General features: G+C 54.2%; 1 protein-coding gene across 11 annotated transcripts in view; it reads left to right on the top strand.

Annotated features, from left to right (window-relative positions):
- The window catches only part of TNS1 (tensin 1), a 200037-nt gene that overhangs the window by 180284 nt on the left and 6423 nt on the right, over positions 1 to 13330 (top strand). For all 11 annotated transcript variants that reach the window (XM_045481192.1, XM_045481191.1, XM_045481190.1 and 8 more), the window contains 9 exons: positions 2183 to 3249; positions 6091 to 6177; positions 7140 to 7271; positions 7640 to 7732; positions 8441 to 8518; positions 10286 to 10357; positions 10584 to 10752; positions 11370 to 11438; positions 11906 to 11938. In XM_045481192.1, the coding sequence (XP_045337148.1) occupies positions 2183 to 3249; positions 6091 to 6177; positions 7140 to 7271; positions 7640 to 7732; positions 8441 to 8518; positions 10286 to 10357; positions 10584 to 10752; positions 11370 to 11438; positions 11906 to 11938 (1800 nt within the window). The remainder of the gene's footprint in view (positions 1 to 2182; positions 3250 to 6090; positions 6178 to 7139; positions 7272 to 7639; positions 7733 to 8440; positions 8519 to 10285; positions 10358 to 10583; positions 10753 to 11369; positions 11439 to 11905; positions 11939 to 13330) is intronic.

Here is a 13330-nt window from a genome sequence, read left to right as displayed (position 1 = left end):
TTGGTGCGGGGGGCTGAGGGCACACAGTGGCAGGTGAGGAGGGCCGTGTTGGTGGAGGGTGCCTCGCATTCGAGGTGGGTCAGACAGAGAGGAAAGCCTGGAATCAGGCAGGGGAGGGCTCTGAAGGGGAAGCCCCCTTGTGGGGGGTAAAGTGAGACGCTGCTCAGCTGGGGGAGTGGGTGTGGGCTTGGCGACAGGGAGAGCGTGACCTGACACAGGACAGGGAGCCCGGGGTGAGCTCGGGCAGGGCGTAGGGTGCCGGGCAAGGGGGTTACGGACTAGGCTAGGCTGCCCCGGGACGGGAGACGGCTGCTGGGCATCCCTTTGCACGTCCGCCCCCTTCCCTAGCCTGGGCTCCTGGAGGCCTCGAAACTCTCCAACCATGTCCTGCTACTATCACCGGCCAGGCCCCGGTGGCTGAGTTTGCCACAGGCCCTCCGCCCTCTGTTGGTCCCGCACGGCGCGCCCCCTCCCAGGTCAGGGTGGGGGTGGCCGGGTGAGCAGAGGCTGCGTTCTTCTGCTCTTCTAAGAATTCTGGAACCTCAAGCCAAGCGTGCACCCTCAGTCCACCTTGCCCCCTCCCCAGCCTCTTGACAGGCAGACGGCTCCACTTCTTGGGAAATCTGCTCCGAGCCAGAAGGTGCATTCTTCCTTTCAAGGAAAGGACATTTCCTAACCTGGCCAGCACCCCCCCCCCCCCCCCCCCCCGCTCATGTCCAGGGAGCCCTGACATCAGGAAGTTTTCACTGTTTCTCACTCAAATTCCTCCTGCTGTAGAGTTGGCTCTTTTCAGGGCTCAGGAAGCTAGTGTTTCTCCTGTGGGGTTAATCTTCCAGAACTCCATGTCAGTCCCCCTGACCCCACCCTGCTCAGCCGGACACTCCCTCCATTCCTCAGAGGCCATGTTATTCCGTACCAGGAATGGCATTCCACTCTAGCCACTTCTGGGATCTGAAGTAGACTCTTTCTTGGCCTGGCCGTGACCTGCTTCTTGCCCTTGGCTCTTGCCTGGCCCCTCACCTCACCTCAGCCGGGGACCTGAGCTTATCCTGGCCTCAGCCTGGCCTTGAGACTCCCTCCAGTCTGTAGTTCCAGGTTGGCCCATATTCTTGTGTAAGGACACCCTCCCAACCCCTACCTCATCCCCCACCCAGGGGCTCCTGGAGCAGAGCCTACCTGCCACCTCCCTGCAGCTACAGCTGATGCAGGGTCCCTGTCAACCTTGGCCTCTCCCGCCATGTCAACAATGGATAGGAGTTTGGGTCTGGAAGCAATCAGGGTTATCTGATCCAGCCCCCTTGTTTCCCACATGAGGAAACTTTAACAAGTACGATCCAGGTTGCCCTTAACCTTGGAGGAGAGCCTGTGATTGTGGCTGTCTGCCAGGTACAGTCCCCTCTGAACTGAACTTTCCAGAGTCTTAGAATTGGGAGCAACCTTTGTGCTCATCTACTGTAACCTCCGGGTGGAGGAAATTCCCACCACAACATTCAAGAGGTTGGTCATCTTCTGCTTAAATGCTGCTAATGACGGGAGTCTCATTACCACACAAGGCAGCTTGCTGAATTAGTGGCCAGATCCAACAGCTGGAAAGCAGACCTTACAATAAATAAGCTGAACTGTCCTGCTCTGAGACGTGGTGTCTTTGCCTTTTGCAGCTATCTGGGAATGAGAGCCCAGGTCTAGCCCTCGCAGTGTTCAAAGATGCTAGTGGCATCCTGGGAAAAGTGAGTCAAGGCAGGGATACTCCTGGTAGGAACAGGAGCTGGGTGGTTTGACCCCACCCTGGTGTTCAGTGTCTGTGGTGCTGGAGGTGACATCGGGACAGCCATCTGCAGTTTCCATAGGGGAGACCCCTTGCTTTGCCTTCTGGTTGAGGAGTCAACAAGGGGCAGTGGGGAAAACATGGGCTTCAGAATCAGATGCGACTGAGTTGGAAGACTGGTCTTTTACAAGCTATGTGGTCGTGAGCTTATTGCCTAACCTCTCTAAGCCTCTGTCTCTTCTTCTGATGGTTCCATAGGGTGATGTGCAAAAGTGGTGACATTCTGGCTCATGCCAGTGGGGCTCCTAGTGTTGCCGCTAGCAGAGGTGGTGGTGGGGGGAGGGCTGAGTGCTCCCTGCAAGCCTGGCCTTCACGAAATGCCATCTTGACGTCTCAACCTGCCCCCTCTCTTTCCAGCACTTCAGTGGGGAGTTTCCCCTCAGGGGAAAGCAGCGACCAGGGTCCCCGGACACCTACCCAGCCTTTGCTGGGTTCTGGCTTCCGTTCCGGCAGCCTGGGACAGCCTAGCCCTTCGGCCCAGAGAAGCTCCCAGAGCTCTTCTCCTCTCCCGACCGTGGGCAGCAGCTACAGCAGCCCCGACTACTCACTACAGCAGTTCAGCTCCCCAGAAAGCCAGGCGCGGGCTCAGTTCACCGTGGCCGGCGTCCACACGGTGCCTGGGAGCCCTCAGGCGCGCCACAGGACAGTGGGCACCAACACCCCCCCCAGTCCTGGCTTCGGCCGCCGGGCCATCAACCCCAGCATGGCTGCCCCCAGTAGCCCCAGTTTGAGCCACCGCCAGGTGATGGGTCCAGCGGGAACTGGTTACCATGGTAGTGCAGTCTCCAGCCCCCAGAGCAGTACAGCGACCACTCCAGGAAGCCCCAGCCTGGGCCGGCACCCCGGGGCCCACCAGGTTTCAGGCCTCCACGGCAGTGTGGCCACTACTCCGGGAAGCCCCAGTCTGGGCCGGCACCCTGGGGCCCACCAAGGCAACCTGGCCTCCGGCCTCCACGGCAATGCAGTAGCCAGCCCTGGAAGCCCCAGCCCGGGCCGGCACCTGGGAGGGCCTGGATCCACGATTCCCGGCAGCCCCAGCTTGGACCGGCACGCGGCCTATGGCGGCTATTCCACCCCCGAGGACCGGAGACCCACGCTGTCCCGGCAGAGCAGTGCCTCTGGTTACCAGGCTCCCTCTACGCCCTCCTTCCCTGTGTCCCCTGCCTACTACCCGGGCCTCAGCAGCCCCGTCACCTCCCCGTCGCCGGATCCGGCAGCCTTCCGGCAAGGGAGCCCGACGCCAGCCCTGCCCGAGAAGCGGAGGATGTCCGTGGGAGACCGAGCAGGCAGCCTCCCCAACTATGCCACTGTCAACGGGAAGGTGTCCTCCTCGCCTGTGGCCAGCGGCATGTCCAGCCCCAGCGGGGGCAGCACCGTCTCCTTCTCCCACACTTTGCCCGACTTCTCCAAGTACTCCATGCCAGGTGAGCCCCTCCTTCCACCCCCGCCTCTGCCATGGCACATGGCCCACTGGGTAGGATGTCTGTGTCCATCTCTGTGCTGACGGCTCTTTGGCACACAACCAGGGGCGGCTCACTGACTTCTTGGCCTCAGTTTCCTTATCTGTATAATGGGAGTTGGAGGTGGCCTCAAAGTAAGTGCGGGGGCAGTGATGAGGATGTGGGTGCCCATGAGGAGGAGGAGGAGGAGGAGGAGGAGGGGGAGGGGGAGGAGGATAATGATAGTGTTACTGTTATAATTATCATCACTATCAGCATAGCTTCTGCCACTCACTGAGCACGTGCTGTGTGCCAGGCTCTGAGCCATTCGCTAGCTCTTTAATCCTCGCGGCCGCCTGGCAAAGTAGGTATTATTACCCCCATTTTATGCATGAACAAAGTGAGGCTTAGAGAGACTCCGTCATTTGTCCAGGGTCACACAGTTAGTAAATGGCTTCCGATCTAGGCCCATTGGCCATAAAACTCACGCTCTCAAAGCATTATTGGAGTTGTCTTCTCGTGTTTCCACATTTATGATTTAGCATAACTTTGAGAATCTGCCTTCCTAACCCGGACTGCCATCCCTGTGGCCTGCCCACAGCACTCAGTCCCCACCTTTTGATCCCACTGCGTGCACATCACTGTTAACGTATCTGGCGGCCACGTGCACTGGGGGCTGAGGCCGAGGGCTGAGCATTTTCACTGGAGTCTGGTTTCTGCCGACCCGACTTTGCTGAAGCTCATGCACGTCCGCACACTGATCTCTTTGCTCGTCACCAGAACTCGGCATCTTTGGCCTCCGCGTAGAGGGCTCGGTGTCTAAACACAAAGGTCAGGGCCTCCGCCAGACCTCGAATGTGCCTGTTGCAGAATGGCCCCGGGACTCTGGGGCATTCGAGGAAGATTGAGAAGGTTTCAGGCAGCCCCGGGGTGGGCCCCTGCTGCCTAGATTCTCAGTGTGTCGCTCCCAGGTCCTGCCCCGAGCCTGCCAGGCAGGGACATCGACAGTGACCCCGCACGCCCCTGCTTGCTGCTGCCCACCGGAGACGACCGGTTCCCAGCCCCTCTTCTTGGAGGATGGAAAACTTCTAGTAGTTGGGACATTTCCTGTTTCCCACCGTCTTCCCTGCTTAAAATAGTCACTGGAGTCAACGCAGGAAGGCACACGGGGCTGCAGCTGCCTCTGACAGCTCGTTAGGCCCCAGCAGCCGCGGGGCCTGGGGCTTCAGAGCAGAGAGACAGGCAGCTTGCCGCAGTTGCTTGGCCCGGCTGCTTCGCCCGCCCCTGCCCCGTGCGCAGCTGCCAGGAAAGGGAGCCGGCCTACCCCCTTGCTGTCCTCCAGAGGCCGATCCCAGGGGTCCAGCCCAGGGTTACTGACCCGTCAAAATTGACTGAACGCTGGACCCACAGTCTAACCCGGATCTCATCTCTGCACCCTCAGCTTTATAGCGTTGTTAGCACAGGCGTCCTCTGTTCTGGCTTCTTTCTAAAGGGGAGGAAACCTGGGGAATTGGAATATTCCTTTCTTCCTCTTCCCCCAACTCCCCCCCCACCCCCCCGCCTTTTTGTTTCTTGGGTGCCAAAAGATGAAGGAAGGGCTTGGAGAGCGAGGGCCGCACATCCTAATACCCAGACAAAGATCAGGCAAAGCAGGCACTAAATGGGCGCCTGTGTTTTCTTACCTGGGAAGATCTTACAGGAGCCTTTCTGTGAACCACCTGTGTGATTTGGGCGGGTCCCTCACCCTCTCTCAACCTCACTTCCCTCGTTTGTAAAGTTGAGCGGTTATCCTGGGTGCTCTCTCTGAGCATCTTCCAGAACCTAATGCTCTGTAAAGCATCTCTGGTCTGCAAAGGGTCTGGGTGGGGGTCATTTGCCAGGGAAGTGGGGTATGTGACTCACAGTAGATGGCCTCTAAGCCACCTCCTCCTCTGTTCCAGGGCAGGACTGATTTTTTTGTATGTGAATATGATGGAGAACACGGGCTCTTCATATAGGGCATGAGGAGGGGCTCGGGGAGAAGTGATGGAAATGTAGCTTTCTTCCCTCAACTGCAAGGTTGCTGTGACAAAGTTGGGAAATTCAGCCAGTGGAGAAAGAGGCTAGCAGGTGGGGTGCGTTAGCCTGTGGAAGGGAAGCTGCAGGAAGGGTTTGGTCCAGATCTTCTGGAGAGAGGAGAGGGTGGGGTGGAGGGAGGGCTTTCCTCAGCTCAGTGAGAATGCTGTGCCAGGCTTTTCCATCGGAGAGCAGCTCTGCGACGCACAGTGGCTGGCAGGAGACAGGGGAAGGATGGGCAAGCCACTCGAGGCCCCTTCCAGCAGGGCTCTGATGGTGTTGAGGACACTGCCTTTCTGTGTTAGTTTCCTACGGCTGCTGTAACAAAGTGCCACAGACTTGGGGGCTTAAGAGAACAATTTAGTCTCTCATGGGCTGGAGGCTAGAAGTCCAAAATCAAGGTGTTGGCAGGCTCCTTCTGGAGGCTCGCGGGAGAATGTGTTCTAGGCTTACCTCTTAGCTTCTCGTGGTTGCTGGCACATCCTTGGTGTCCCCTGGCTTGTGAATGTGTCCCCTCAGCCTCTGCCTTCATTTTCACAACTGTCCCCATGGTCTCTGTGTCTCTCCTCCTCTTCTGAGATGAACACCGGTCATATTGGATTGGGGCCCGCTCTGATCCAGCATGACCTCATCTTAACTTGCATCCACCTGTGGAGACCTATTTCCACATAAGGTCACATTCACAGGTACCTGGGGTTAGGGCTCCAACCTACCTTTTTGGGGGACACATTTCAACCCATAACACTGTTTTTCTCTCTCCGTCTCTCTTAGACAACAGCCCCGAGACACGGGCTAAAGTGAAGTTCGTCCAGGACACTTCCAAGTATTGGTACAAGCCTGAGATCTCCAGAGAGCAGGGTGAGTCCTAGGTGGCACCGAGGGTCCTGTGGTCCATCAGAGGTCACAGCTGGCTGCAGCCCACCATGTCTTCCTGGGCAGACTTACTCCTTTTTGCAGTACAGGGTGGACACAGAGGGGGGCTGGGATCAAGTTCAGACAGTAAGAGGCACCTCCTTGCGGTGAACTGTGGGGAGCGGAAGCATGGTTTGTAGACCTACGAAGGGTGCTTAAAAGTAGCCAAGTCTCAGGGTGCCTGGGTGGCTCAATTGGTTAAGTGTCCGACTTCGGCTCAGGCCACGATCTCATGGTTTGTGAGTGCAAGCCTTGTGTCGGGCTCTGTGCTAACAGCTCAGAGCCTGCAGCCTGCTTCAGATTCTGTGTCTCCCCCTCTCTCTGCCCCTTCTCCGCTCAAGCTCTGTCTCTCTCTGTCTCAAAAATAAAAATAAAACGTTAAAAAAAAAAAAGGTAGCAAAGTCATGATTTTCCAAGCAAGGTAAAAGGCCAGCCAAGGTCATAGAGCAAATCTTAGCTATGTGATGTAGAGAGTTTTGCACATTTTACAGGCAAAACAAAGCTGTGGTTGTGGGGATGGAATGAGGCCCACCGGGCTCCCAGGGAAGGTCTGTGTGGATGTTAGACAGGTTTTGGAGACTATGGCCCAGGGCCCGGACCTCTTTCTGTAAATGCAGTTTCGGTGGAACACACTGTATCTCTTTGCTTATGTATTGTTTGTGGCTGCTTTTGTGTTGCAGTGGTAGAGACGAGTAGTTTGCAATAGAGAAGGCATGACCTGTGAAGCCTGAAATAGTTACTACCTGGCTATTTATAGAGGATGTTCGCCAACTTTAGCATAGGAGGACCCTTAGGGGTGTTTAAATTCTAACTAAGGAGCGAGATTCGGTAGACCCGATGAGTCTTAAGCAAGGCCCGTGCCATCCATTTCTTATTTGCTCTGGTCCCCTCATCCCTTCCAATCCCAGCCATCGCTCTCCTTAAGGACCAGGAGCCAGGGGCCTTCATCATCCGCGACAGCCACTCCTTCCGAGGGGCCTACGGGCTGGCCATGAAGGTGTCATCTCCTCCTCCGACCGTTGTGCAGCAGAATAAAAAAGGTAACACCCTTGAGCCAGGCTCTGGACCAGCACAGCCTCCTCCAAGCCTGAGGTGCCAGAAGGACTCAGGGCTGGACAGACCTATAGTTCTTGGGGGAGCTGGTGCCTGCTGAGTCAGACTCTTTGGAAGAATGAGTCTTGGGCCTGGTGATGGTTGGGGTCAGAGGACAGGGAAGCAGGATTATTGGAACTCTGGTTGTGTTTCCTTGAGCGGTGGTCTCTCCATTCCTGGGTTCTGGCTGTATTATCTTTCCAACCCTTTCTCCCGCCACAGAGCTGCATGTGGGGAAGGGATGAAGTGATGTTAGCAAGTGGTGGGAGGGCCCCATGAGAAGTGCTCAAACTTCATGTCTTTCTCTTTATTCCAGGGGACATGACCCATGAGCTGGTGAGACATTTCCTGATAGAGACTGGCCCCAGAGGAGTCAAGCTCAAGGGATGCCCCAATGAGCCAAACTTCGGTGAGCTGTTCCCCAACCCCGTCTCCACAGTCCACCTGCCTAGAGTGTCTCAGGCTGTCCCAGGTCCCCCTTGTCATAGACGCAGCAGAGGAAATGAACAGTGGCCTCCCGTCCTCTGTACTGTGGCTGATTCACTCTGCCAAATTCCTTTCTGCATTTGTCTCACCCCACCGAAATGCATTATCATTAGAATTTGAATAACAGCTGTAACAACTGCCTTTATCGACCACCTACTATGTGAAAGTCACTGTCTGGGAACCTTACATTACTTCCGGTCTCATAACAATCCTGCATGGGAGGTGTTATGGTCCCATTTACACATGAGGAAACGGAGGTTTGTAGAAGTTAGACTTACCCAAGAACACATAGCTAATAAGTGACTGAGCTGGGATTTGATCCCACGATTTCCCTGATACTTCTGCTGCACTGTCCTGAGAGGGCCCCAGCAGCCAGAGGGACTTAGGAGAAATGTTGGGAGGAACTTTCTAGAAAGGACACCTTATGGCTGCTTAGAGCGAGCCGCTGGAACCTTCTCCCTTAGATATTGCTAACAAGGAGGGAGTGGATTTTCAGCTTCATTGTGGGATGAGGGAGAGGTGGGTAATAAAGAAGCTGAAGATGACGGATAGTGGGCTGGGTGGTTGGGCTCCTCGGTGCCTGGGCCTGCTCCCAGTGACACCGCTCCTGACATGCTGTCTCCCCCTGCAGGGTCTCTCTCTGCCCTGGTCTACCAGCATTCCATCATCCCACTGGCTCTGCCCTGTAAGCTGGTCATTCCAAACCGAGGTAGGAACGTGAGACTCCTTGCTCTCCAAGTACATCTTTGAGCTGGGCTGCTGTTTGTGTCTGCTCTGCCAGCCGCTCCAGAACATGGGCCAGCATTGAGGACCTGGGTCATTTTGCCAATCTAGGGAAATTCAAAGCTACTCTCTTTTTTTTTTTTTTTTTTTTTTTTTTTTAAATCTCCTATTAAAAAAAGAAGGAAAAGTTCTAAAAAAAAAACTTAACTCCAGGAACACACATAATTGACTTTCCAGATTGTTCTGGAAAATTCTCTGGTGCCTTTAAGAAATTTTTTTGCGAATCCTCAGAATAAGCCCAGGGGGGAGGCACCAGAAGTAGGAGTCAGTTATGGGGAGGACTGTGTCTGGAGGATGAGATGGGCATCAGTGGGCAGGGCTGAAGGAAGGGGGAGGGGAAGGCAGATTTAGGTCATGGGGGCGCCCACGTGTTGGATGTTGGTGTGAATAAAGAGCAGGGAGCACACACAGAGGAAGAGTGACTAGGTTCCTCATGGCGTGGGAAGAAAACAGGGCCAAGACGTCCCTGGAGTTTTAGTCCGCTTGGCTGACAGGGTGTTCTCTGACTGAGGGGACGTAGAGCTGATGGGGAGAGCAAGGCCTCTTGACTGTGGGAAGTACAAATGGACATATAGGACATTGAGTGAGACACCAGGCCCAGCTTCTCTCAGAGAAGAGCTCCAGCTTTGGAAGATGGCGGATGGACACCCAAGACTCGTCACCGCACAGGCTTCTGTTGCCCAGCCCCATGAATCAGGGCCCACCCAAGGGAAATTATGCTCAGCCCTGACCTTGAGGTCTAGGAACTGGAAACTGGGTACCTGGTCCCCATCCTCTCTGTTTGACAATAGGATATTCAGAAGTGTCTCTGGGACTTTCTTCCAGTTTCTCTTGGAGCTCTTGGGGTTATGCCCATACACAAAACCCCTAATATTATTTCACAATTTCTGTGAATCCAACTCATTTCATTGAATTGCTGCTAATAATTGGCCAACGTTATTAATTTAAAAGTTCAAGTACAACTTAAGTAGCATTATTAAGCACAAAGTTGAGACACCAACTAAATTATAGTTCTACGAAATTTATGAAAGTAGTTTGACGTTTACATTATATAAACCAGTGCTTCTCAAAGTATGGTTCCCAGACCAGTGGCATCGGCATCCTGAGAACGTGTTAAAAATGCAGATATTCTCAAGCCCTCCAGTGGGGCTCAGCAACCTGTGTTTTAATCAGCCTGCACTCCAAAGCCTGAGAAACACTGGTACAGACAGTACTCCGTTCTTAGTAATATCGAAATCACGACTGCGCTGTATTAGTGCTTTAGTGAACTGGGACATTCATCGATCTACACAAAGACACATCAATGCAAAATGACAACAGAGATGTCAGTTGCCGCTTGAAGTCCTGCTTTATGCCAAGCACTGGGCTAACAGTGTATATGGAACATCTCAAAAACCCAGCACAATGGCTACTGTCATCACAATCTCCATTTTATAGGTACTTGGCAGGTGCTGGGGTGAGGGTCTGCACCCCACACTGTTGGATTCCAGAGCTCTCAACCCATGTGCTAACTATCGACAGTCCTCACTGAATGTTCAGACTGGACACACACGTGCCTATTGCCAGGGCCTGTTACGAAAAGCGGTATCCATTGCACAAAGTATTTGCAGGGCTTGCCTGAGGCCCAGCCGGACTTGTGCTTCTTTCCAGCTCTAGAGTTTTAATTACCAGCTGAATTAAATTTTTGTCTCAGACCCCACAGATGAATCGAAAGATAGCTCAGGCCCTGCCAACTCAACCACTGACCTGCTGAAGCAAGGGGCAGGTAAGTGGCCACCCCAGACAGGATGCCCGCCCAGGCCTTTCCTTCTGCCTGCCCTGTCCCGTCCTGCAGACCCAGTTATCTCTGGGCAGTCCGTGATTCTCTGTGCGGATGCCTTGGCCTGAGGCTGGCCTAACATTCATCTACTCCTCCCCCGAAGAGCTGAGCTGGGAGGTAATCCCCACCCACTCCAGTCCCCGTGACTTCTCTTTGGGTGGGTTTATTCCAGCCTGCAACGTGCTCTTCGTCAACTCTGTGGACATGGAATCACTCACTGGGCCACAGGCCATCTCCAAAGCCACTTCTGAGACTCTGGCTGCTGACCCCACACCAGCTGCCACCATCGTTCACTTCAAAGTTTCTGCCCAGGGAATCACACTGACTGACAACCAGAGAAAGTAAGACTCTTCTACTTGCTTCCGTACTGGGCTCTCCCCCCTGTGCCCCATCTGTCAATCTACTCACCCACCCACTTACCGTTTGTACCTTGTACTCATCTGTCCACCTGTCCACCCATCCACCTACCAACCTGTGCCTCCGTCTGTCCACCTGCCATCCACCCACCTGTCCAATCTTCCAGCCACCCACCCATCCATCCACCCATCCATCCATCCATCCATCCATCCATCCGTCTTCCCTCCTACAAATATGCCTGCATAGGGTATACAGCCAGAAACACAACTCATAAAAGTGCCTGATTTCTAGAGCAGAGCCCTTGCTCTTGTGCTCTTCCTCCAGCTTCTTTCCTTCCTCTGTCACATCCCCTCATTGATCATCCTTCAGTACCAGTTTCTCCCTTCTTTTCCTAGTCACTAGCATTTGGGACATGCTTCAGTGACACATTTATGTCCCTATGCATTGCTAAGATGAGCAGCCCAGGCCACCTTGCTCATAAGGGAGAGGCTGGGTTAACCCATGACAGCTGCAGAGGGTAGCCTGACGCCTGCAAGTGGAAAGTGGCAAAGGGTGGTCACGTGGATACTCATTGTCTGTTTATCTGGTATCTGTGCCACAGGCTCTTCTTCAGACGACACTACCCCCTCAACACTGTCACCTTCTGTGACCTGGATCCACAGGAGAGAAAGTAAGTCTCTTGTAGTCGCCTTCTCTTGCACCCATCTTCACAGCACTGAAGTCTGTGTGGGGGCATGTGTGGGCGTGTGTGTGCGTGTGGGTGTGTATTCACAGTTCCACTGGAAGATCCGCCTGTGTCTGTGAGACTGTCGGTAATTGCGTTGGGTACTTTTTTGAGTTTTTCCCACCACAAATTTGGAGCCCCTCCCAGGGACTCAAATGCTTGCTTCCATGCCCCGTGCCATATCCTTGACCTTGAATCCGCTTCTCCTCCTCACACTCGGGAGAGCTCTTTGGGAGGCAGGCCACAGTGTTCTCTCCACCCTGAATGCCTCCCCCTGCGTGGTCTTTGGAGGCTCCCACCCCCCTGGAACGGGGTTTCCCTTGCTTTCCCCCTGCAGGTCTGGGCATGCGCAGGGCTGCGTTCTCGGGGGAGGAGTTGTGGTGGTTTACACTGTGGTATCTTTGTCTCCACAGGTGGATGAAGACAGAAGGAGGTGCCCCTGCTAAGTAAGTGTGGCTTCTCCCCCGACGCCAGCTGGCTGCTCCCTGGGCCGGGGGGGTGTGGGGGGTTGGTGGTTAGAATCTGGGACCAGGGGTAGGCAAAGGGCAACAAAGGCCTTTGTGCTCAGGTTACTCAGCTTTGGAGAAAAGCTTGGCCAGGCAGCCAGGTCTTTTGCCTTCTCTTGCCTCAAGGCCAGAGGCCCAGCCTCCAGTCTCCTCACCTTCCCTCTCCCAGGACCAGACCAGCAGAGATCTGAGAAAGTGGACAGAAAGCTGGGAATTCTACTGGAGGCAATGGTCATGGGGCAAGGCTTGTTCAAATGATCTTTCTGCCCCAGTCCTGGCTTCCTTGATTCCTATTCTTGCTCTTTGGGTGGGTTTCTGTGGATCCTGTGGCTGGGCTCCACCTCTTCATCAGAAGTCGGGAGCCCAGAAAGTCCACATTTCTTCTGGGATGGACCTAGGACCTTTTGGCTGATTCTTCCACCCCTTCAGCATTTCCCACGTGTCTGCAGGGCACTCGGCCCCAGGATAATTCAGACGGACCAGGAGGCTGACTCTGCCCTCAGGAGGCCTGATACTGGCCCAGTGGATAAGACAAGTGCATAAACAGCCCTGACGTGCTGGAGTGGTTTTCAAACCATGTTCCCAGGAACCCTAGGGTCCTCCGGTTGCAACTGAGCCATTATGAAGGAAGGAGAAACCCTGGCCTGAGAGGCAGTTATTGACCAGTATGGATCAGGTTTTCTCAGTTTCACAAAACCTCAACAGGGTATAGCAATAATCTGAGTACTGAAGCTGGCCTATGGTCTGCAATTCCACATTTGACTTTGTATGGTTCATGCAAGCCACCCCAATTTTTCTCCCTCATTGACTTTATAATAGGTAAATGTTTTGCTGTTGAATCGATACGTTCATGGCCATAAATCCTGCTGTCACCTTCATGTATTTGGACTTCATGTAAGATTGCTTTAGACAAGGAGAACTTTCCCTGTTAAAAGAAAATTAAAACTGCTGCTGTAGCGACACATGAAGCCCAAGCATGAAAAAGAGCACATCTAGGCAGGGAGAGATTTGGGAAGGTTTGGGGAAAGAACTAATACTTTCAAGTGGGTCTTAAAAGACAGCACATTTTGCACAGGTAGAAATGGGTGTGGGAGTAGGAGACAATTTCCAGGGGACAGGGAGGCAGGGCCACACCGATGGCAAGCCCCCGAGGGCAGGACTGCCTTCGTGGTATGGGAGGGGTAATAAATATTTGCCGAATGAAGAAAGTCGAGGATGGAGGCAAGCAGGGGGAGAGTGAGGAGGAAGCTCGGTGAGGCCCCCTGGGTCAGGAATGAATGGAGCTGAGCAGTAGGCAGTCAGCACCGTGAACGCCCTTGGGAGCATCCAGAG

The sequence above is a fragment of the Leopardus geoffroyi genome, chromosome C1 (assembly GCF_018350155.1).
Source record: "Leopardus geoffroyi isolate Oge1 chromosome C1, O.geoffroyi_Oge1_pat1.0, whole genome shotgun sequence".
Classification (NCBI taxonomy): domain Eukaryota; kingdom Metazoa; phylum Chordata; class Mammalia; order Carnivora; family Felidae; genus Leopardus; species Leopardus geoffroyi.
Note: the sequence above shows the minus strand (reverse complement) of the source record. Positions and strands in the feature narration are given on the sequence as shown.